The sequence below is a fragment of the Cebus imitator genome, unplaced genomic scaffold (assembly GCF_001604975.1).
Source record: "Cebus imitator isolate Cc_AM_T3 unplaced genomic scaffold, Cebus_imitator-1.0 Scaffold852, whole genome shotgun sequence".
Classification (NCBI taxonomy): domain Eukaryota; kingdom Metazoa; phylum Chordata; class Mammalia; order Primates; family Cebidae; genus Cebus; species Cebus imitator.
Window position 1 is genome coordinate 270,123 of NW_016108167.1, and position 26,010 is coordinate 296,132.

A 26,010-nucleotide genomic window follows, 5' to 3' on the forward strand; every position below is an offset into this window, starting at 1 on the left:
TTGAGAGAGAGAGAGAGAGGGTCTTACTCTGTCACCCAGGCTGGAGTGCAGTGGCGTGATCTTGGCTCGCTGCAACCTCCACTTCTGGGTTCAAGCTATTCTCATGTCTCAGCCTCCCAAGTAGCTGGGATTACAGGTGGCTGCCACCATGCCCAGCTAATTTTTTGTATTTTTAGTAGAGACGATGTTTTCTCCATGTTGGTCAGGTTGGCCTTGAACTCCTGACCTCAGGTGATCCACCCACCTCGGCCTCTCAAAAGTGCTGGGATTACAGGCGTGAGCCACTGCGCCCGGCTGTTGTGTCTTTTTCTTGGGTGTTACACTGAGTGTATATTGGCAGGTTTGCTTTGTGATAGACTTCTAATGGGGGAAAAAGCTACCCTTGTGTCTTTTTATCTTTGTTTAGTTCCAGGTATTCCTGTTTTTTTTTTTTTTTCTTCACTCTTTCTTCTGTGGGAGAGGGAAGAAACTCTTTCTTCACTCTTTCATGGGAACTTTTCTTGAAGACTTTGAGCCCAGCTTGGGAGAATCCTGGTTGTGTCATTTTATCTCCTTTCTGCTCTCATCTTGTTTTTCTCTACCTAGGCTTTCCACCCTCACACCTCCCAGGGTCTGAAAATGGAAAGATAAGGGTGTTTCCTTGAAATATGCTGTTCTATGTGGGGCCGACAGGTTTGAAAAACGTTTTTCTGTTCCCTGCCCTCATTGCCATCATTAATCAGTTAAGTGGCCCATGGTTTTGTAACAGCACAGTCTTAAAATGCTTCTCTGGAGTTTAATTTCTCTCCATTTGACCTTTTAAGGATGTGAATTGGCTTTAAGCAGTAGACTCCCTTTAGCCTCTCTGTGAATCAGCTACACCCATCCCACCCACGGGTCTGGAAACTTGTCTGTTTACCTTTCCCTAAAAACTTAAGATATATTTTTAAGAAGTGCCTTGTAACTTTTCATATAGTCATTCCCTTGCTTTGGGTAGACTGTTTCTTACAAGAATTTGGTTGATCTTTCCAAAAAGTTCTGTATCTCTATTTTTAAACCATAAATCCTGTCTTAATTTTGGAGGAGAACTGATTTGGCTTGGATTTTCTCAGACATGGGAACTTTTGACCGAAGTTTGTGTTTTTACATTGTCAAAAGGGAACTCCTGGATCCCAGAAAACATATGGACTGCAATTGGGTAAAGTTTCTGGTTAAGTACTTATTCCTACTTATTAGCCATTTAATTTTGGGCAAGTCAGCCATGCGGCCCTCAACTTCCTCATCTGTAGCATAAAAGGATTAGACCATCTCCAAGGGTTGCCATAATACCACTAACAAATATTAATATTAGCTAATATGTGTAAGACACTGTGTTTAGTGTGTTTTCCCTTAATACAATAGCTTTATTGAGATATAATTTATATACCATACAATTTACTTTTTAAAAAAGTACACAATTAAAAAATTTTAGTATATTCCCAGATTGAAGTAGCAATCATCACAAACAATTTTAGAATATTTTTATACTTAAAAAGAAACCCTTTACCCATTATCAATTACTCTCCATTCCTCCTAACTCCCTCTCAGCCCTGGTAGGCAACTACTAGTCTGTTTTCTGTCTCTATTTGCCTCTTCCGGATATTTCATACAAATGGAAGCATGCAGCATGTAGTAATTTGTGGTAGCTTCTTTCACTTAGCATGAAGTTTTCAAAGTTCATTCATGTGGTCGCATATATCAGTACTTCATTCCTTTTCATGGCTGAATAACATTTGATCATATGGATTTACCACATTTTATCATTTTATTTATTATCAGTTGATTGACATTTGAGTTGATTCTACTTTTTGAGTATTATGAATAATACTGTTATAAACATTCTTGTATAATTTTTTGGTGGACATATATCTTCATATTTCTTGGGTATATACATAGGAACAGAATTGCTGTATCAGATGGTAATGGCATTTAACCTTTTCAGGAACTGTCAAACTATTCTGAAGTGGGTACATTCCAAACAGCAGTATATGTGAGTTCCAGTTTCTCCACATCCTCATCAACACTTGTTATTGTCTGTCTTCTTTATTATATTCATCCATAATATGAAGTGTTTATCTCATTGTGGTTTTGATTTACATTTCCCTGATGATTGATGATTTTGAACATCTTTTCTTATGCTTATTAGTAATTATGTATCTTCTTTGGAGAATGTCTCTTCAGATCCTTTACCTACTTTATAACTGGATTATCTTTTTACTATTAAACTGTAATAATTTTTTAATATATCCTAAATACAAGTTTCTTATCAGATAATACGATTTGCAAATATTTTCTGTCATTCTGCTTGCTCTCTTTTCACTTTCTTGATGATATCCTTTTCTGCCCAAATGTTTTTAACTTGATGAAATACAATTTATTTTTTCTTTTGTTGCTTGTGCTTTTGGTCATATTTGTGGAAGCTTTGCTCATCCCAAGTTACAAGGATTTACTATTTCTAAGTGATTTATCATTTTAGTGCCTACCTTTAGCTCTTCAATCCATTTTGAGTTAATTTTTATGTGTGAGGATGGAGTCTAACTTCATTCTTTTGCATGTGGATATTTAGTTGTCCCAGGACCATTTGTTGAATTAAGTTCTGTTTATCTAATTCATGTAATGTTTATGATAACCCTTTAAGGTAGGTCCTGTTAATTCCCTAAGAAAGTTTAAGTATCTTCCCCAGGTTCACTCAGTTATTGCATGGCAAGGCTGAGAGTTAAACCTAGGCTGTTTGGCCCCATGCTTTTAGCCATGAAATAACTGTCTTTTCTACCTCCCTTCTTACCTACCTACCTATTGACAGGGAAGAAGTACCTCAACAGTAGTCAATCAGTTATAAAAAGCAAACACTTTGTTTCTTTTCTGTTGTGGTTATGCTGAAATGCCTCTGCTTTTTTAATTTGCCTGTGTTTGGTGAATTCAGTTAGTTGTAACATTGGCTAATATAGAGTCACAGTTTCTATTCCTTATATTTTAGCTACAAAGTCTTTACTGCCTCCCCAAAACCCTAGTCAACTGTATTTAGTCTTACTCATCAGAGAGATCAAGTTAGGGGGAGGATGGTCATCCACATTCTGGTACACCACCAAACCTCTCAAGTTTAACAGTGGTAGGCCAGGAACCCTATTTCCCCAACAATCTAAAACTAATCTAAACATTTCCAAAGAATATCTTCATGAAGAGCAGCAGACTAGGAGCAAAGACCCTAGTTCAAGGACCTGGTAGGCGCAGGATGCTGCAGGGTGGGCTTCAGTGGTTCATCATTTTCTGGCTTGTTAGTCTATTTGTAAGACTCATGTTTCTGTATGAGTAATATGATACATTTTAAAAATTTGAGTATATTTTCAGTCTTTTTCAGGCTTGCTTAATGATTCATCTGCTTAAATGGACTGAGTACCAAATACTTGGAGAAATATAATTTTCTTCAATAAAGCCTTCAGTGATTTCTGTCTTCCATAGAGTGATTTCTTTTGATTTTTACCTAATGTTTTTGGTCACTCCATTTATACTTATTTACGTGTCTGCCATTGTGTTAAGAGAAACCAGTCATGGTCTAGTGTAGCAGAGCAGGTGTAGAATACCACAGAAACTTATAGTAGGGAGTAAAGCAGAGTGTGGTTGACGTCTGTCCCACTCATCAGGCTGTAAATGCCACAAAAGCAGGGACTCAGTGCTGTATCACCAGTGCGTAATGTAAGACCCAATAAGTATTTTGAGTGAGAGAGAGGAACCTTAAGGGAGATTTTGAGGAAGCCAAATATGTAATCATACTATATTCAAATAGGAGAATATTTAGAATAGAAGCTGGTAGTCTTCTGTTTAATTAGCTCAGGGGTTTGGTAGCAAGGAAGGAGAAAGGAAGAAGCCCAAAATGTAAACTACAGAGAACCACAATGTGGACAGTTAGAGTGAAGTTTGGTGTGCTAGTTTCATTTTTCATACAAGAAAAAATCAAGAGGAAGGAAGCAGTGCTATAAGTTTAGAGAAGAGCCTGATGAATTAGAAATGCTGGCAAGCTTAATTAGTAATAATGCCACCCAATTTTCAGATACCTTTTAACATTTGTATAGCACTTTACTCATGGTGTGGCAGTTATAATTTGAAAGACAGGCTAGGCCAGTGGAATTAGCCGCATTTTTTACAGGTGAGGAAGCTGATGCAGAACTTTAGCTTACCATGCACTAATAGCATGCAGGTGCTGAGATTGAGACTTGACCCATTCTTCACACTTTAAGCTCAATGTTTTTCCTATCTCCTCCCCCTCTTTCTTCCCCAACTGGCTTGGAGGCTTCCTAGCAATCATTCAAAGAAAAAAAAATAAAAGGAACTTAAATTTAATTAGGTGATTTTTAATCTGTTCTTCCCATTAGTCTGGTGTGGAGCTGGGGAAAATCTAATACCCTGTGTTTTTTAGAATCAGTGAATATCTCTGTCCCAAGTAGACATTTATTACCCCTGGGATTTTATTTCATGAAAACATTTTGAAATGCTTGTGAGGTGACTATGAAGGCATGCCATTGGCACAGTGAGTCATTTCACTGTCTAGCTATGCTTGAGGCCAGAGAAAATTGGGGATTTTTCATATGGTAAGTCCTGGGTGAGCAGCTGTTGAACTGAAGTCATGAAGCAGGTCTATTCTAATTAATAACCATGTTTTGTGGGAACAGAGCAGGTTGTTTCTTCTGTATGAGATTCCATCATTTTGTTTTGTTCTTCATTTACCAGGTTTTGAAGGGAACACCTGTGAGAAGAATATTGATGACTGCCCTAACCATAAATGTCAGAATGGAGGAGTTTGTGTGGATGGGGTCAACACTTACAACTGCCGTTGTCCTCCACAATGGACAGGTATGTACAGTGTGGAGAATCCACCAGAATGGGGTATGGATTGGTAACCAGAAGAGGACTGTTTTTTAAAATATCAGTAACAAATATAGGTCTGCTCTGGGACCAGTGTATGAACTGAGCAGGGTCTCCATGCTAGGTCATTGCTTGTTGTGCTAACCTCATACATTCTCCTGTGTTCACTCAAGGACATTTTCACAGGTATTATTGGGCAGCAACTCTGAACTCAGCACCATGCTAGATGCTGTGGCAGGTATGAGAGAAGAGCATTACTGGTGCAACCTAAGCTTATTATCTGTGAAAAGCAGCATATTACCTAGAACATTACTAGAACATAGTAGATGCGTAATAAATATTAAAGAGGAAAAAGAATCCTGAAATGGTAAAATAAATTGTACAGGCTGTAAGAGGTCAGAGCTTATTGTTTGTTCATGGACAGAAATCTGTCCCATCTTAATGTCATGTCCTATAACTAGGCAAAGTGTTGGACAGGTAGTCTTAATGACATTATTTTTATGATATGCATCTTACATTTTTTTTCTATCCCTTTTTGCACACATAACAAAAATGTGTTTTTTTTTTTTCCCTCTGACATTAGAAGAATAGTCTTGCTTAATTTTACAGCCTCTTGGAAGTTTCTCATGTAGTCGTAGGCAGGTTGAGTGAGTTGTGCAGGCACGTGGTTCTTATTTCTCCTTGTATCTGTTTATCTACTGAAAGTAGAGATAATTAAGAACTGATTAAGGGACTAAGAGTTGGGCCTTTTTGAGAGAAATTAATTTAATGTGGAAACCAAGCGGGAAGTTAGTATCATAAGAAAAAAATACAGTGATGGACTGTCCTCTACAAAGAAAGTTTGATGCTGAGTGCAGCTGTTACTACCTGGTATTTTTTAGTGTCTCTGATGCGCTTTTTAAAATCTGTAGCCGCTAATTATTTAGAGTACTCTTTAGAGCTATAGGCTATGAATAGACAAAGATAAAAAGTGTTTAAAAATCCGGTAACATGACTTCCTGGGAGGCCAAACATTTCTGCTTTTAATCCCCAAACTGTTCCTTTTAATACCTTCTCATCAGGTTTTCCTAGAATTGGGATATCCCCTAGAATTTCTTCATGGGGTCTTGATCCTAGAACTTCACTTCCTACCCCTCTGTACTTTTTGTCATATTCTCCCTTCTAGTTTTTGCCATTTATCTATGGTAGATTTTTCAGAGGCTATTTTTTTCAACCTAAAAAATTACTGTAATTAAATGATAAATAGTAACTAATTACATGACAAAAATAGGAAAAATTTGTTTTTGTTTTCCTCTTTTTAATGATCCTTACAGTATTGGACAGGATGAGATACTTGCTAAGAACTTGACTAAGGCTGGGCGCGGTGGCTCACGCCTGTAATCCCAGCACTTTGGGAGGCCAAGGTGGGTGGATCACAAAGTCAGGAGATTGAGACCAGCCTGACCAACATGGTGAAACCTCGTCTCTACTAAAAATACAAAAATTAACTGGGCCTGGTGTCACGTGCCTGTAATCCCAGCTACTTAGGGGGCTGAGGCAGGAGAATTGCCTGAACCTGGGAGGTGGAGATTGCAGTGAGCTAAGATTGTGCCACTGCACTTCAGCCTGGGCAACAGAGTGAGACTTTGTCTCAAAAAAAAAAAAAAGAACTTGACTACATTCTGATTTCTCCCGTGTTCTGTGAGAGAGTGACTGCGTAGTACTGAGGCTTCTGATGCCAGTGAAGATTACGGAATCTTCTGAAGCATTTTTATATCGTTGCTTGTTTCTTTTTGATACCACATTTGGTTTCTTGCTTTTATATTAATTAGGAAGGCTTTCTCTTGGGGGAAACTTTCCCAGTGAAATGATATTTTATTCAAATTTCTTAGCCCAGGACATTTAATAAATGCCTCTCTTTGATAGAAGTCCTTATAAGATGTTTCTGTTTTTATATTTTCCAAAAAGGGTGGAGGAGGTCATGGATAAGTTTAATGTGGCAATTTTATTTCCTTTGATCTGCTGTCTGTCATTTAGAGTGACCGTCAGTGTTTTGTTACTCATCACAGGTTTTCTTCTTCACTCATACCAATTCTTTGATTCCCAATGACAAGCTTTGTTTTTGCCCTGCTCATCACGCACAGGATAAAGTCTAAGGTCCTTCCTCTGTTATATGAAGCCTTTCATGGCCTCAGCCCTGTCTGCTTCCCCAGTCTCTGTCTCATGCATCTAGCAGCATACCCTAGCAGTTCTCTGCTCCCAGTTCTCCTGTATGTACTGCATAGTGCTTCACATCCTGTGTCTTCATTGATACCATTCCTTTTCTCTAGGTTTTCCTTCTCCACTCCTCCCTCATTTTTCTCTTCATTTTTTGCATGCCTGACTGAGATCAAGTGGTTACCCCCTTCAGGAAGGCTTCCCTGATATCTCTCCAGGCTGAGCTAAATGTTCTCTGAACTCCCTTAGTACCCCGCGTATTCCCCCATGATAACACTTACTACTTTTATATTGGTATTATTGTATGCTTGATGTGAGGGATATACCAAGTTATGGAGCAGTTGGACTATTGATGACAGCAGTTTCTAGCACTTTTTACAGACCTTTGTTCTCAGTAGCATGTAGCTGAGCTATTTACCATCCCAGCCCCATCCCATCTGTCTTTCTCTGTAAAGAGAAAAACAGAAGGAAAATTTTGTGTCATAAGGTCTCTATTTCTACTGATATTAGATCTATAAATTCAGATTAGTATTTTCTGTGTTACACAAATTAAAGAAATGAACAGAGCAGCAATCTAATAGGAGTTGACTAATGTTTATTAGCATCCAAATAGTGTGCTAATTACAATGTTTAATTTTGTATAATCTTTGCAATAACTCTGTTAGACACAGAGTTTAAATATCTGTTTTTTCAGATGATGATGCATATTTAAAGGGTTAAATAATTTGCCCAAGACGCATAGTGGTTGGGTTAGGGTTTGAATCTAGGCTTGTTGAACTCCAAATATGTGCTCAAATCTGTGGTCTTTTTTCTATAAAAAATTGATTTTATGAGTTGTCTTTGTTTATTTTAAAAACTTGGGTCTTTTTAATAGACTGAATGTTTCATTTATAATTTCATTATGCTAAGATTTGGTGATTTAGTCCTTGTGTTTTCCTTTTTAAGAACGTAGCTGGTTACTTTGAGGTTAGAAGTTAACATTATGTGAATGCTTTGGATTCAGTCTGATGCATTTTCACTGGGCCTTATTACAACTTTGTTCAGAATTCCTTTTACAATTTCCAACTGTACAGTGGAAGCATTAACTATTTGATCTGGCTTTTGACAAAATGATAAAGGAGGGGATGGGGCAGTGAGGTGAGGAAGTGAAGTTGCCAGCTATCTGAAAAAGAATGACTATGACTACGTGGCTGACAAAGGGCATTAATTTTAAACAAATGGAGATTTGGAAATTTGCCATGCTTTTAATGAGAAGAGCCCGATAGTTATGACTTTATTTTGTAAGTACATATACATAAAAGACTCGGTGTGTTGTAGCAAGTTCTAGACTTCAAGATGAGCAGAAATTTTTCCAACTCTATTCATGGTTTGATTTATGGTAAGTCAGCCTCCTTTTCTCAGAAGCCTTTATTTGCTATTATCTCTTTCTTGGGACGTTGAAACAATTAAAAAATGCAATAAAAAGTTTATCTTTTTATTTGTTCTGCAAACAGCTATTATGCTGAACATTCTCAATTCTATATGTTCTATATGGTGGCCACTAGTTTCATCTTGCTATTGAGCATCTGAAATATGGCTAATTGACAGTTACAACACATCTCAGTTATGGCCAAGCACGGTGGCTCAGGCCTCTCTAATCCCAGCACTTTGGGAAGCTTAGATGAGTGGATTTCTTGGGCCCAGGAGTTTGAGATCAGCCTGTATAACATGGCAAAACCCTGTCTCTACAAAAAATACTAAATTAGCTGGGTGCGGTGCCATGCACCTGTAGTTCTGGCCACTCTGGAGGCTAAAGTAGGAGAATCACCTGATCTCAGGAGGTTGAGGTTTCAGTCAGTTGTGATGATACCGCTGCACATACCACCCTGGAGGACAGAGCAAGACCAAGACCCTGTGTCAAAAAAAAAAAAAAAAGGAAAGAAGGAAAAAGAAAAAAGGACTTCATATGGGGAAAAAAAAGATATCTTTTTAATAACGTTTAAATGTTGATGAGATGCTGAAATAACACATTTTGGTACATTGAATTAAATACAATATAAAACTGAGTTTCCCCTATTCCTTTTTAAATATTTTAGTAGCCACCGGAAAATTTGAAATTATGTCTGTGACTCTCACTATATTCCAGTTGGGCAGCATTATTTCAGATGCAAACATGGTCTGTAGGTGTTACCATTGCTGCTGCTCTGTGGGAGCATCTGTTCTAGCCCTGAGGTAGAGGAATGGATGGTTTCCCCGTTGCCTATGGCGGAACTCTGTTATACCCCGCTGCAGGCATTTTAACCTACTTGGCTGTCTAATTAGTGTTTGTTTGTGGCTTCCAAAACTCTCACTCTTGTGGACTAGCTTAAGCTCAGATGGAAAAAAGGAATTGGTTTTAGAGAGTGTGTGTGTGGAGATGATTTACTTCTTTATATGAATTGTTTTATAGGGATAAGCCTAAATACCTGGATGTTTCTTTAGGAAATAGAAATAGACCTGAGGGTTGGATGAAGATAGAGCACAAATGTCTTTACTATACTGTATTTGGCCTCAGGCCATCTTATCAGAGAATTTGTACTCTGGCAGAGATCTACATGACAAAGAAAAGAGAGGTTTTAAAGACCCCAACACGTATTAGAGCAATGTAGATTAATGGTTTGTCTACATAGATTGTTATTTGATTTTTTTAAAAGTTCACTTCCTTCAGAATTAAAGTTGACCCAAAGCTCAACTCACAAATTCCTCTCTGTGGCTGCTTTTGACTTTGAGCTCACTTCTGGGGCAGATGTGATTTATTTTCCTGTGCTTGTTATTAATCCAGAAATGTAATTTCAGCGTGGGCTTGAAATAGTGCTCTGGGACATGAAGCAGAAATGAACAATGGAAGTTAGGTGGATATCATTTGAAAAAAAATGGACCATACTTTCTCTGAGCTCTCCTTTACAGTGTGATGAGCCTCAAGAGCTGGGGGAGGTTTCCATTGCTGTCAGTGCTCCCATTTCAGTAAAAATGTTTGGTGTGAATTGGCAAGTACACTCACCAGACGTGGTGCATGAGCTCCTTGTGTCTGGGAATGGAGATTTTCATGATGGTGCTTTCATTTTGAGCTAGGTATTCCTGTCTCAGTCCAGCCTCTAGCTGGTGATGAGTTATTCTCTAGAGTGAGGCTTTTCTCACAACCATTTTTCTACCTTTTTTAAAAAGACTGTAGGGATGGAGCTTTTTGATTGAGAGGAAACTACTTAATTGTATCTGGGACTGCAAAGTTATTCTCATTTATATTCTGCATGGAGGAATGGGAAAATGCATCTCATATTTCAGTTTCTCTGCTGTCAACCTGATGGTGAGGACTCCATATATAATAAGCCTGTTCTCTGAATTCTACCTCCTCACCCCAATTTTAGTTTCCTATCAGTTGGGCAGATCGCCAGAATGCTAACCTGAAGCACCCTTGCCCCAGATGTCCCAGAGTTGATTAGTGGCGCTGTTGGTGGAAACAAGAATGAGTGGATAGTCTAGCCCCACACGCAGGAGGTGAGGCTGCAGGATCTTTCGTGCCCTGCAGTCCAGGCCTCAGGGTGTAGCCTTGGCTGTGTTACAGGCACGGTCCAGTTCAACTCCATGGCTCCTTGAGACCCCCATGGAATGGCTGTAGATGTTTACAGATATTTTTTGAACAACTATTGCACAGAGTATATTATGCTGGATACTGTAAGAGACACAAAGAAAATTTTCTATTTTAAGAGTGGTAAAATTGACTAGGAAGAAATAAGAAAGTCCACACATAACCACACTAGAATCTGGAAGAACCAGGGTAGGAATTAGGAAGCATCTGAGTACTTGGTGGGGTAAGGAAAGAGCTGACTGAGAAGAGTGAACTTTGTTTTGAGTCTGAGTAATGGGAGAATGTGGGAACTATTGACAGAGATGGAGAAGTAGGGTGAAGATGATGGTAAGTTACAGATGAGTTTTCCAGTGAAAAACAAGAGCTCAGAATACAGGCAGGGGCGAGAGACTCAGATTTGTAGTCTCTTTTTGGTTACCATGGAATGTGTGAAGTCTGTGAGGGAAAATGGATGGAGTGATAAGAACAGAGGATTTGGACCTGAAGTATGAGAAACGTCCGCGCTTCAGAAAATGGATGAGGAAGGGGATCCAAAGAAGAAAAGCGAGAAAAGGAGAGGTTTGAGGGGTGGGAAGAGAGCTCAGCCGTACATCCGTGAGTCAAAGGGTGCAGCCTTAGAAGCTTGCCCTGAACTCAACTCCCCACACCTCTGAGGTAGCTCCTGTCATGTTTTACTACTCTTACTGGGCTATGTGCTCAGAGCCTATCAGCCTCTGCAAGGCAGGAAACTGCTCTTACTTATTTTGACAATCCAAGGACTGATTTTAACAAACCATAGTTATTAATAAGTCACAACCAGCAGACTCAGATATGAATGGTAACTGCAAAATGTTCATCAGAATATTTGAGGAATTAGAAATCTTCTGAAATACAGTTTTAATATAAACAAGAGAAAGAAACTGAATTACAGGAAGTTAAAGAAAAACATAGGCTTGGGGAAGGGGGAAGGGAAGAAATGACTTTAGATCACTGTGTAAGATTTTACACAACTAAAAAGGAAGAGAAAGAGAGAGAAAGACAGGGCTATAGGAGATAGAAACTTTATTCATCTCATTGACCATAGAGCCTTGGCTACACTGAGAGCTAAGGCAGCTCAAAGGGCTTTGGCTAATGAAGTGGATTATTGGGAGAGGTTTACTCTTACAGGTTTTAATAGGGAATAAATTAGATAAGATGTCTCCTGGAAATATGAAAAGAAGAAGATGGGAAGTTATAGTCAGAGAGTAGAAGTATCCAGTTTGAGATCTTTTAGGAGAACAGTGAGAATCTTATAATGGGGTGCAGAATCTGAGCGTTCTTGTGATATGGAGTGGATATGGAGGTCTATAAAGTTGAGAAAAGTAAGAGTTGTTGACTCAGATGACTTTACTGGTCCTCAACCCAGATGTTGATTTCATGGGAGACAGGAGAGGAAAGAGTGAGAATATAAACCATGTGCTTGTCACTTTAGGAAGAGGAAATTGGTCCATGAGAACAAGAGACCGTAGTGTGATAATTTATATTATCCTATGTCTTTAAAAAATTTTTTTAAAGGACTTAAATTCATCTATTTACTTTTCATGTCAGAAATTAGAGTGTATTTATTGATTTGTTTCTCTTGAAGATGACGATTAGCATTCTTTTAGTTCTCATATCTTTCATTCGCTCCCTAGATTTTATATAAATAATCTGGGTTTCAATGTTTATATTATTATTGTCAAGTTTATAAACATTTGTGTATTCTTTAAAATTATTTTTGATATTTACAGTTTATAACCCAATTTATAGTATTTTCAACTTAGTTGTATGTGCTGCTTGTTTTGTGTTGACTATCAGTACAATTATGTCACAACATTTTTATTTCTGAGTTCCTTATTTTCATTAACATTTTAGCTAAATAAGTATCTTTCAATAATTTTATTTCAGAGAAGTTACATGTTGGAGCCATTTGGTTACTCAAAATGTCTCTTTTGATTTAGTTGCCTTAATACACAAGTTATATCTTGGCTAGATGTCAAATTCTTGGGTCATGAATTAATTCTCATCAAATTCTTAGACCTTGTTCCTTTGTGTCTTCCAGTGACTATTATAGGGAAATACAGTGTCAGTTGAGTGTTTCTTCCTTTTCGTAAGTAACACTGGGCTCCCTGCTCCTTTTTTCATTTGTTGTAGAGTTCTCAGGAAAACCTATTATCTTTGTATTAGGTTTTCATTCTTTCTTCTGCAAAGCTAAAATCTCTCTTGATAATTTAATCTGTTCAGTTTTTGTTTTGTGTTCTGTGAGAGCTCTCTTAAGGTTCTTCTTTGTAACATTGACTTATATTTCTTCATTGTCAATTCAGTCCTTTATAGATTCTTCTGCCTGCCTCTTAGCCCCTTTCATCAGAGATTGATGTCCTATATTACTTTTTATTTCTTTGTAGAACATAAATATGTCTAAATGTCTTGAGCATACAGAACCAGCTCTTTCTAAAATGTATCAGCTCCTGGAAGTGAATAATTTCCCCAGTATGCTTTTCATCAACATCTTAAGCGTTACATTCTCCATGTTTATGTTGTAGAATCTTTTAATAGGTGCCATGTTGGGTTTTTTTTTTTTTTTTTTTTTTTTTTTTTTTTTTTTTTTTTTTTTTTTTCCATTTTACTCATTCTGAAGAGAGTAACTGCCTGCTCATATACAGGGAGGTGGGTGCTCTTTGGATCCCCTTACTCTCAACCTGGCTGCAACTGGTTTTTCCTCCTGTTGCAGTGAGGGGCTCTTTTATGTAGACTGGCTCAAAAACCCAGCAGCCTAAGGTATTGGGGAGAGCCAGAAAGTGGGGCCTTCTAGCAGGAGGCAAAGTTTGGCACCACTTTCTTCTCTGTGGCGGGTGTCAGCTTTCTGAATGCCCAGCACTGGCCCAGCCTCCATGGCAATCCACACAGTGGCTGAGCCTGGATTCTTTCTGGTGCTGTTGCATCCAGAAAATACACTACAGTATTTCTCATTGCTGTAGCGGCCACAGGAGCCTGTACTCTGTAGTGGTTGAAGTTTTTGTTGACCTGGAGGGGTGAGGTGGAGTTCAGTCCATTCTCCTCACTGCAGTGGAGTGGAGTTTCTGAAACACACATTGCATCGAGTCATTTCTTTGCTGGAAACACTTCAGTGAGTTCTCTTTGTCTTTGGATGGAGTCCCAAGGCTGCGCATGTAACTCCCTCTCCAGCCACACCTCTCTGCACTCCCCTAATGCATTCCTTATAATTCAACCACAAGAATTTTTTTTCATTGTCTCAAATTAGCCATGCTCTTTTTTCAACTCAAGCCTATGCTTCTTTCTACCTGAAATACTCCGCACTCCACCCTTTCTCTACACACACCTCATATACTTCTTCCCTCTTGCACAACCTGGCACACTCATCCCAGGCTTTGTCTTAAAGGTTTCATTCTCCAGTTTCTCTCTATTCTCCCTGCTTTGTACTCTCAATGCAATAGGTATCTATGAAAGCACCTATCACTCTGTCTCATTGTTTGTTTGGTTATAAATCTGCGATTTGTAAGTTCTGCAGGCAGAAGCCATGGCTGTTTTTTTCTCTATTATAATCCCAGTGTGTATACTCAGAGCCTCACACATTTTGTGTGTGTGTGTACATATACATACATACATATACATATATATGTTTTAGATAAACAAGTGAGTGAATTACAGCATTAAATTTTCCAGTTGTTCCCAGCCCAACCTTTTATCTCCAAATTCACAGTTCTTCTTACCTTTCTAAGATACTTTAGTATTTTTCTTTAGTGTGTACCAAGTTTGCACTAAATCTGTAAAACTAATTATATGTGAAGACTATATTTGACAATCAGTGTAAAGCATGTATCATCATATCTGGAAGCTAGAAATAACTCAGTACGTATGTTTTTACTGCTGAGGTCAGTAGTGGTGTTGGGGAATAAAGAGAAAACCCACCCTTCTCCCCTAGTTTCCTTTCCGTGACAGTGTTTGAAAGCGGAGGACTGCAGGAGCCCTGCCACAGAGGGCTGACTGGGCGAGTGCCTTTAGGGAAAACTCAGGTTTCAGTCGAAGAAGGAAGTTGTCCACCTTAATGTAGAGTTGCCCTTGAGGCGTAGTTGAAGGATTAGTGGTCAAAGGCAAGGTGAAGCTGGGTGTGGCACAAAAGAGATGGAGCTTAGTGACACAAGAAGGGGACTGGGATGAGGGGTTCGTGTGTGGACTGGTGGTGTAGACAAGGGTGGTGGACAATTTGGGTAGGAACAGTATAAAGACACTCTTTGTTGCTATGAGAGGGGTGAGTTGAAAGATGATTATTTTGGGATTAGGATAACTCAGGTAAGAGAACTTGAAGCAGATAAACATTCATTTAACGACTATTTCTTGAAGCTTGGCACTGTGTTGCATGCTGGAGATTCAGTGATGAGGTAAACAGCTACCCCCATTTCTTCGTGGCATTGACAGCCTAGTGAGAAACACAGGCATAGATGGACAGTATCCTTCTCTGTAAAATTCTGAACTGTGCTAACTGCCTTGCAGGAAACATAGAATGTATCTGGGGAGCATATGAACAGGCAGAACTAACTGTGTTTGGTGACAGGCAGGTCAGGTCTCTTTGAAAAGGTAACATTTTCCATAAGACAATGAGTAGGAGTTGCCGGAGAGTGAGGATAAGCGTATTCCAGGCACAAGGAATCGCATGTGCTAGCCACTGAGGAGGGAAAGAATGTGATGATTTTGAGGAATGAAAAAAGCCCAGACTGGCTGGAGCTAGTGGTATTTCATGGTTAGGGTCTAGAGACACAGGCAGAAAGCACAGGGAGGTGTTAGAATTGTATCCTAAATGCAAAATAATTCATCGAAGGATTTGAAGAGGCGAGCAGCACCATCCACTTTACATGTGAAGGTCATCCTGACAGCTCTTTAGAAAAGACGCTGGTCATGATGCAGGGACAGGCCTTTGAGAAGTCCTGAGAAAGATGCTGGTGTCTAGAATCAGTGCAGGAATTTCTTGCATTTCTTCTGTATGTATGTCCTTTCCACAACTACTTTATCCCCTTAGCCACATCTGTGCTCCCAGACCGTTCTCTCAGTAGGCAGGCCCTGGACACTGCAGGGTTGATACAGAATGCTTCACACAACTTTAATCCCAGCAGGTGATGGGACACGTCGCAAGCTTGTTCTTTGTTCTTCAGCTCCAACTTCAGCAGCGTAATAGAAAGTCTCCTGTGTATAGAGCAGAGGTTTTGTAGGATAGAGGTCACAAAACAGAAATATATGAAACTCCAGCACTCAGGGTCTTGGGTGACGGCTGGTTGGCAGGGCATATTGGAGACAGAGCTCTCTTGACTCAGCCATAGAGGAGAAGGTAGCAGGGTCAGGGCAAGGGCCAGCCAAGCTCATTTTTTATTTGTTCCTTTTGTGGGGATTGTTGTTGCAATGAGAGTTGACCCTTAACTNGTGGCATTGACAGCCTAGTGAGAAACACAGGCATAGATGGACAGTATCCTTCTCTGTAAAATTCTGAACTGTGCTAACTGCCTTGCAGGAAACATAGAATGTATCTGGGGAGCATATGAACAGGCAGAACTAACTGTGTTTGGTGACAGGCAGGTCAGGTCTCTTTGAGAAGGTAACATTTTCCATAAGACAATGAGTAGGAGTTGCCGGAGAGTGAGGATAAGCGTATTCCAGGCACAAGGAATCGCATGTGCTAGCCACTGAGGAGGGAAAGAATGTGATGATTTTGAGGAATGAAAAAAGCCCAGACTGGCTGGAGCTAGTGGTATTTCATGGTTAGGGTCTAGAGACACAGGCAGAAAGCACAGGGAGGTGTTAGAATTGTATCCTAAATGCAAAATAATTCATCGAAGGATTTGAAGAGGCGAGCAGCACCATCCACTTTACATGTGAAGGTCATCCTGACAGCTCTTTAGAAAAGACGCTGGTCATGATGCAGGGACAGGCCTTTGAGAAGTCCTGAGAAAGATGCTGGTGTCTAGAATCAGTGCAGGAATTTCTTGCATTTCTTCTGTATGTATGTGCTTTCCACAACTACTTTATCCCCTTAGTCACATCTGTGCTCCCAGACCGTTCTCTCAGTAGGCAGGCCCTGGACACTGCAGGGTTGATACAGAATGCTTCACACAACTTTACTCCCAGCAGGTGATGGGACACGTCGCAAGCTTGTTCTTTGTTCTTCAGCTCCAACTTCAGCAGCGTAATAGAAAGTCTCCTGTGTATAGAGCAGAGGTTTTGTAGGATAGAGGTCACAAAACAGAAATATATGAAACTCCAGCACTCAGGGTCTTGGGTGACTGCTGGTTGGCAGGGCATATTGGAGACAGAGCTCTCTTGACTCAGCCATAGAGGAGAAGGTAGCAGGGTCAGGGCAAGGGCCAGCCAAGCTCATTTTTTATTTGTTCCTTTTGTGGGGATTGTTGTTGCAATGAGAGTTGACCCTTAACTGGACCAGTGATGTGATCAAACTTTTTCCCACAGACTTCACAGTTAAGAGATGACTGGGAAGGGTGAGAGCCGAGGCTCAGCAAGCTTTCTTTCTTCAATTCCTTTCTCATCTTTCCTTTCCTTTCTCTCTGTTGTCCCCTCTGTGTTTTCTCCCATCACTTGTAGCTCCAAGTCAGATCAGTGGTTTGTGGGTGGGGCCCTTGCCTTGAGAGAACCATCATGAGCTGCGTGTGTCCCCGCAGGTTACAGCTCATAGTTGGTGGCTATTTCGTGGTCTTGGCTCACTAGGAGCCTGGTGCTGATGAGGCCGAGGCCATGGTTTCTATCTCAGCACGGACCTTTTAGGTTCACCCTGTTACAGTTACTGCCACAGGCTGTGCCCATAACCTTACTTGTTCATCCTGAAGCCAGAGGATGGAGCAACAAGAAAAGATCAGCATGGAGGTGACCCTCCTCCTGCAAAACCAAAACAGGATACGGACTTTGCTAACGGTGGGTTGGCAGTGCCGTGTCGTCTTCACTAGCAGCACTGTGAACTCCTTCCACTTTCCCCACATCCCTCAACAGTTAGCCCAGGTTGGCCTTCTTCATTTTGAAAACTAACTTGATCTGCAGCAATCTCACACCCCAAAAGCTATTTCATCACTGAACTATTTTCACTTCTAATTCTTTTGCCAACTAATGTGCAGCGTTGGACAAGTTGCTGTACTTGTCAGGTCCTCGTTTCCTCCTCTGTAAAATAAGCATGTTACATTGAATGCTGTCCAAGGTTAGTTCCACCACTGACACCAAGTGTCTAGTACAGTGGCTGGCATGGATACCGAGGTGAATGGCAGACACAGTCCTGCCCTCCTGGAGCTTATAGCAAAATGGGGGAAGAGATGGTAAAGAGTAAATGAAAACTCACAGCTTGTGATACATGCCAGTGTGGATTGAATGGAGTGGTGCAGTGGTGAAGAATCATGAGGAGATGCGCAATAGAGACCTACTCTACTGATAAGATGGGTACCTAACCTTGTGAATAAGGAGGGAAAAAATGTTTCAGGTGGATGGAGCAGCTTATGCAGAGGCACCGAGGCAGGAAAGAACTTAATGTTTGAGGAATCAACAAACGTCATTGTTGTTAGCATAAGCTGTACAAAGGGGAGGTGTAGATTTGAGTATATTTATGAGGCAAAAGTGATCAACCAGAAAATTGTCAATAGGTACAGGTTGCATGCAGTGTTTAAGTTATCAGCCAAGGATATGCTATTTTAATATTGCAGATTACCCCGGAGTCATTGTGAGAGGGTAGTTTCTAAAAACAAGTTATTTTCTTTCTCTCTTGCCCATAGGCAATGAAAAGAGCCTAACTAGCCCATTGCCTCAGTGCTGATGTTAAAAAAAATGACAGTAGCCTGCAATATCTGGCAGGTGGATATTACTGGGCAGGATAATTATCACCCTTGAAAGCTTGCCTAACTGAGCTTTGTGCAACATTTTGGGAGTTCACCAGCAAAGTTTGTGTGTTGACACAGGTGATGATACATGCTGATACTTGTTTGTATTGAAGATTTAGTAGCTTGGTAGGACATGGAAACCATACAGCTCCGCTGTTTCACCAAAGGATTTTATTTGCTAGGTAGCCTATAACTTAGTGGTCTCTCCTCCTTTCCCTACTAACATAAAGTCATTTGCTTTTAATTCCTTGTAAATTCTATTGGCCAACTTACCTTCAAACACAGTATTAATGATGTCTTTCCTCATCCTCCTTTACTTGTTGTATCAAGTTCCAAATTCATACTCAAATTCAAAGCCTCAATGACCTCCAGCTTTTCCTTCTTTTAAAACACCAGCCAGAGAATACACCCCAGTTATTTTAATATCTTTAAGACTTAATCTTGTATATCTCTGTAAATCTTCTACTGCCAGCCCAGGCTGGTGCTTTCTTGCCATGGAGTAGTGGGATAAGCTCAATGACCTTAGAGCATATACTTAAGACCTCTAGGTGATCGCCAAGAACTTCACCCATTCTAATCTCTAGTGACCTTCTGCCTTTATTCCTCTCTAATACGAATGTTCCTTAATGGTCTTGTGCAGCCAGGACTTCTCAGGGTGCTGTGAGACCCTAGGATCAGGAACCTAGTGTGTAGATTGTGTTGATCACATCCAGGACTGAGTACTCAAGTCTGCTGCAGTGGAAGAGCATCAGATTTGCAGTCAGACTGATCTGGGTTTCAGTGAAGCACTCTCACTCCACTAACTGTGTGAACTTTGGAAGGTTTTGGTTTTTTTTCCTTCCTGAGCCTGAAGTTTTTTATTTTTAGGCTTCTGCATTGGTTTTCTCCTGTGCCAGGAGGGTGGTGACATGAAGGAAGTTGTATCGTAGCAGATGTTCCACTGGGAATTTTAGAATAAGCAGCTGTTACGGTCACCCTGGTTACTGTTTTTCCTATTCTGAATTATAGAACCAGTTGATAGAATTTTAATAGGGAGAAAATAATCTGGCAGAAAAGAGACTAGGAGGGAATGTGAATCTGAAGAAATGTGCCTGAACCTTAGAGAAGTGTGATTTATCCAGTAGATAATTACTTATAAGCCAGTATCTTCTTGGATCTCTAGATTTCCTTTCCCTGACAAGCACTATTGAACAGTTACCTGGTGCTAAGGTGTTCAGTGAAGGCAGTTAATCTCCAAATTCAGTCTTATTAAAAAACCAGTGAACTCTGCCTAAAAATACATTTTCCTTTTAGATGGGCGTTTGCAGTCACAAGTGTTTCCATTACCCAATTGTTTGAGTCATGATTTCAGTCCTCACCTCCTCCATCCCATCCACTTCCCATTGCCTCTGTGCCCTTGGGAAGCAAGCCCAAGATATGCAGAGATGGCTGTCAGGTTCACACCTCAGGTTGTTGTTAAGAATTTTAGAGGGAGACAGCCCCAGTTTAAATCTCGGCTGTCCTTCACTCACTTCCTTACACAGGCAAATTATTTTACCTCTCTGAGACTGTTTCCTCAGATATAAGTGAGATAATTTTTATGAGCACTCTGAGCACAGTGCTTGCTTTTCAGTAGGCAGTCAATGGCTATTGCTTTCCTTTCCCAAGATTGCCATACTTCCTTTCCAGGCATGGTTTTGTTTACCTAGTTTGTCTTGCTACATTATTTCAGTATCTGTTAGAGTGCANGGCTGGTGCTTTCTTGCCATGGAGTAGTGGGATAAGCTCAATGACCTTAGAGCATATACTTAAGACCTCTAGGTGATCGCCAAGAACTTCACCCATTCTAATCTCTAGTGACCTTCTGCCTTTATTCCTCTCTAATACGAATGTTTCTTAATGGTCTTGTGCAGCCAGGACTTCTCAGGGTGCTGTGAGACCCTAGGATCAGGAACCTAGTGTGTAGATTGTGTTGATCACATCCAGGACTGAGTACTCAAGTCTGCTGCAGTCGAAGAGCATCGGATTTGCAGTCAGACTGGGTTTCAGTGAAGCACTCTCACTCACTAACTGTGTGAACTTTGGAAGGTTTTGCTTTTTTTTTCTTTTTAATTCCCGAGCCTGACGTTTTTTATTTTTAGGCTTTTGCGTTGGTTTTCTCCTGTGGTGACATGAAGGAAGTTGATGTATCGTAGCAGACATTCCATTGGGAATTTTAAAATAAGCAAGTTTTATGACCACCCTCGTTACTGTTTTCCTCACTCCGAATTTCAGAACTTGTTGATAGAAATTTTAATAAAGAGAAATAAAATCTGGCAGAAAAAAACTAGAAGGGAATGTGAATCTGAAGAAATGTGCCTGAAACTTAGAGAATTGTTATCCATTCAGTAGATAATTACTTACAAGCCGTATCTTCTTGAATCTCTAGATTTTCTCTCCTTAATGAGCACTATTGAACAGATACATGGTGCAAAGGTGTTCAGTGAAGGCAGCTAATCTTCAAAATGCAGTCTTATTCAAAAACCAGTGAATTGTACCTAAAAATGCATTTCTCTTAAAGAGGAGTTTGCAGTCACAAATGTTTTTTATTAACCAGTTGCTGAGTCAAATTTGAGTCCTCACCTCCTCCATCCCATCCACTCCCCCATGCCTGTGTGCCCTTGGGAAGACATGCAGAGGTGGCTTGATACGGTCAGGTTCACACCTCAGGTCTTTGTTAAGAATTTTGGAGTGAGGCAGCCCCGGTTTAAATTCTATCTGTCTTGCACTCACTGCCTCATGCAAATACCTTGGGTGTAACTTAAGGTCACACTCCTGTTCCTTGTCATGCGGGCTGGGAGCCTTTGCCTTAGACCCCCATCCTTTGCTATTGTAGTGGCTGACCGTGTGAGCACAGGTGGCCTCATGCTTTTCATCCTTCCATGTGCTCTTTTTTTCAGGCAGGGTCAACCTATCCCGTCACATTGGGTGGGCTTCCTGTGTCATATTCCATGAATTCACATCCCTGAAACTAGGGTGCCTCTGGGTGAGCACAATTTGCTCCAGTCTCATCGTGTTCAGCTTTACCATTCACGCAGTACTATACCAGGTCTTTGCATCTGTATTCACATCTCCCTATCTTTACTTGCCCTAAAAGTTAAAAATTAAACTTCTTCTCCTGAGATAATTTTAGTTTAGTAGGCAGTTATAAGAATACAGAGATAAGCTGTTTATCAGAAATTCAAATGCAGCTGGACATCTCTATTTTACTTGCTAAATCTGGCCTGTCTCCCTCTTCTTTTCTGGCCTGTAGATGTCTCTGCCCTGGAGGAGTGGTCTAGCTGAGGGCTTAGGGCCAGAGCTCTAGGGTTGTGGCTAGGTGCTTTGATGGTGGCCAAGCGTGTCCCCAAGGTAGGTCAGGCAAAGCAGAAGTTGCCTATTAATCTCCATGTTGGATTCTGAGGAACCGATCATGAGGTTTTGCCTCCTTGGTGAAAGAGAAAGCTCTTCCCCAAGTGAGAGACATTTTCTCTTAGTTCTTCTTTGCTCCACCCTGTGACAGGTCTCCTGTGTCATCTGGATGATGCGTGCATCAGCAATCCTTGCCACAAGGGGGCACTGTGTGACACCAACCCCCTGAATGGGCAGTATATTTGCACCTGCCCAGAAGATGTGGACAAGTGTGTCATGGGAGAGCACGCAGGACCTTTCCTATTCCTTGGAGTGTCTGTCGAACTCAGCAAGTGTTTAAACTGAAGCACATTTTACTGTAGGACCAAGTTACACCCAAACCTCAGATTTCTCTTGCTACATATCCAGTGTTTACAACTAAGCTTTCAGCATAACCAAGACCATATATTTCATTCTGGGATTAAACATATGGAAGGTATGCATTTGATTCCTAATATAAAGCCCTACCTCAGTGATAGTATAGGTAAAAGAATAGCAGAAATGCACATCTTCCTCTCTCTCTCTCTCTCTGTCTCTCTCTCTCTCTCTCTCTCTCACACACACACACACACACACACACACACACACACAGTTCCCCTCTCTTCTAGTTAAAGGGTAGAATCAGAAATTAAGAATTAAGAATCAGATTATAAAAAGCCTGGACACTTTGCCAGATTGATATTGATGACTGTTCCAGTATTTGTGTCTCAATGGGGCAAAGTGTATCAGTCACCCAAATGGCTATGAATGCCAGTGTACCCCAGTTAAGATTCTTCTCCCTATTCATCCCCTTGGTAGGTCCATGTGAACAAAATAGGAGGACCATCCTCTGCTAGTTCCTCTACCAGCACCACTCCCAGGGGCTGCTCCACGTTTAGAGAGCTTCTTCCAGCAGATATTTGCTGCTCTCAGTCTTTTCTTCTACAACAGCTGCTTTCTTCTCCACCACTACAGTGGTCTGGCCCGGATATTTCCATTTAGTATCCATGTCTTTCTGGGACAGATTTTGGCAGCAATCAGTTTCCAGCTGGCTTGGTTTACTCCCTTGAAAAATAGGAGAATTCCAGTTGAAACATATTTTTCACCAGGGCTTCTCAACCAGAGAACCCTCTTTGTGTTTCTTGAGGAAAGTGACTGAAAAAAGGCCCAGAAATTTAAGGGCTAAATATATGCAAGTGCAAAGGTTTCTCTACAAAGGGTTTTGTCTTTCTCTGGACAGATTCTTGTTGTGAAGGGTAGGTTTCACTGGAGAGAAATTAAAACCCTTGAATTCATGTTTCATAGGAATGAAAGGCCAAATGGAGCCTTTCACCAAAGGTTTGATGTTGATTTATTTAAGCCTTGAAGAAAGGACCTCTTATTTGTTTCTCTTCCTTTAAAATTCTCATAACTGGGAGGAGTGACATGACATCAGCAAAATGGCAGTGGAAGTTCTCAGCCCTTCTTCTCCTCACGAATACATGATTCAGCAATAATTTATAGACAAGTTCTCTTTGTGAGGTATCAGACACACATTGAAAGCATCTTGAGCCCTGGGAAAATACAAAATCAAACTCAATGAAGCTGATGGGGAGATTCAGGACACCTTTCCCAGAGACCCTGTCCCCATTTCATCCCCTTATAGTCAGGAAGAGGCCACCTAGTTCCCAGCTTCACCTAGGAGAGGGAGGAGTTGCTGCCAACTTTTCTGAAAGGACTCCATAGAAGACTGGATTTCAACTTACTGGTCTTGGAGATCTCATGAATCCAGTGCAGCACAGTCACCTGCAGGCAAACAGAGACAGTCACTTGGGCTAGTGGAAGCCACTAACCTACCCACCTGTTCAGCACAGAGCAAGCAGATAAAAAACCCAGTTCTAAGATTTCCCCTGGAGAAGGCATTGATCCATGTGTCCAGTGCTCCAGCCTTTCCAGGGATGCTCAAAGACCTAGCATCTGTCACAACAGTCTTGAAACTCTGATGGGCTCAGCACTGTCTATCTGTCTGGGAGAGGACAGAGATCGTCTTTGATCCTGTAGATGATACAGTTTCCTTCCTGGCTTAGCACATAGTGAAGAGCCAATAGCCACATCTATCTCCTTCTCTCTGGTAAGGGTAAGAGTTGGTTGAGGCCTCAGTGAAGATTGGTGTAAATCTTCTCTTGTATAAGGACAGCCCATAAAGACTGAGAAAGGTGCATGCCCTTTCTAATGTGTGGACACCAACACTGAGAGTCAAGAAAAATAAAAATTTAGCAAGAATGTTCCAAATAAAGAAACAAGATAACTATCTAGAAACTGACCCTAATGAAGCAGAGTTATATGGTTTATCTGACAGAAAATTAAAAATAATTCTTATAAAGATGCTCACCAAAGCCAAAAGAACAATAAATGAACAAAGGGAAAATTTCAACAAAGAGATAGAAAATATTGAAAAGTACTAAATAGGAATTATGAAGGGAAGAACACAATAACTGAAGTGAAAAATTCACCAGAGGAATTTAACACATAGATCAAGCAGAAGTAATGATTAGTGAACTTGAATCAGGTCATAGGAAATGATTCATTTAGAGAAACAAAAACAAAATTTAAAGAATAAAGAAAGATTAGGGGGATTATGTGAAACTATCAAACGGACCAATATATACATTATGGAAGTTCCAAAAAGAGAATGGAGAGAGAAAGGACCAAAAATCTTATTCAAAGAAATGATGGCTGAAAACTTCCCAAATCTGAGGAAAGAAATAAACACACAGATCCAAGAAGCCCAAATGACACCAAATAAAAGGAACACAAGAGTTCCGCACTAAGATACACTATAATCAAGTTGTCAAAAGTCAAAGACTGAGAATTTTGAAAGCAGCAAGACGAAAGTGATTTGTCATATAAAAGAAACCTCTGGAAGACTGTCAGCAGATTTTTCAACAGAAATCTTGCAGACTACAAGGAATTGGGATGATATATCCAACTTCCTGAAGGAAAAAATAATCCTGATAACCAAGAATGCTGTAACTTTCAAAACTCTCCTTCAAATATACAAGAAAAAGACTTTAACGGGCAAACATGAGCTGAGAGAGTTCATCACTACTAGACCTACATTACAAGAAATGCTAAAGGGAATTTTTCAAGTTGAAATAACAGGACACTAAACAGCAACCTGATAGCGTAAGAAAGACTGAAACTCATTGATAAAGGTAAATACATAGACAAATACAGGATGCTGTATTATTGTAATGATGGTGGGTAAATTACTTTTAATTCTAGTACAAAAGTTAATGGACAAAGTATTTAAAAAACTATCACTAAAATTGTTAAAAGATTCACAATATGAATAGATGTAAATTGTGACAATAATGATGTAAAGTATGTATTTGGGGCATAATTGAAAGTGTAGTTTTTGTAAACGATTAAACTTAAGTTGTCAGCTTCAACTGTTATGAGACATTTTATTTAAGCCCAAGGTAATCGCAAAAAAAGAAAACCCATGGAAGTTACATTAAAAGAAAGAAATCAAAGCATATTGACACCAAAAAAAGAAAAACAACCCAACAAAACACAAAGGAAGACAGAAACAGAAGAAAAGACATGGAAAGGAGTGACAAGACTAACAGATAACAACTCAAAAATGCCAACATTAAATTATTTTCTATCAATAAAAACTTTAAACATAAATGAGTTAAAATCCCCCCCAATGGGAGGCTGAGGCAGGTGGATCACTTCAGGTCAGGAGTTCGAGACCAGCCTGGTCAACACAGTAAGATCCTGTTTCTACTAAAAATACAAAAGTTAGCTGACTGTGGTGGTGGGCACCTGTAGCCTCAGCTACTCGGGAGGCTGAGGCAGGAGAATCACTTGAATCCAGGAGGTGGAGGTTACAGTGAGCCGAGATCATGCCACTGCGCTCCAGCCTTGGTGACAGAATGAGACTCCATCTCAAAAAAACAAAAAAAATTAATGAAAATAAAAACCAAGACCCAACTCTATGCCGTCTATGACAAAGTCATTTTAGATTTAAGGAAACAACATAGGTTAAAAGTAAAGGGGTGGAAAAGGAAATTGCATGCAAGT

At 40.2% G+C, this 26,010-nt stretch overlaps 1 protein-coding gene across 1 annotated transcript in view; it reads left to right on the forward strand.

Annotated features, from left to right (window-relative positions):
* The first annotated feature begins 3,193 nt into the window (after positions 1-3,193).
* LOC108297870 (neurogenic locus notch homolog protein 2-like) overlaps positions 3,194-26,010 on the forward strand; it is a 31,805-nt gene continuing 8,988 nt past the window's right edge. Inside the window, exons 1-2 of the mRNA XM_037735593.1 lie at positions 3,194-3,239; positions 4,744-4,866. Coding sequence (XP_037591521.1) covers positions 3,194-3,239; positions 4,744-4,866 — 169 coding nt within the window. The remainder of the gene's footprint in view (positions 3,240-4,743; positions 4,867-26,010) is intronic.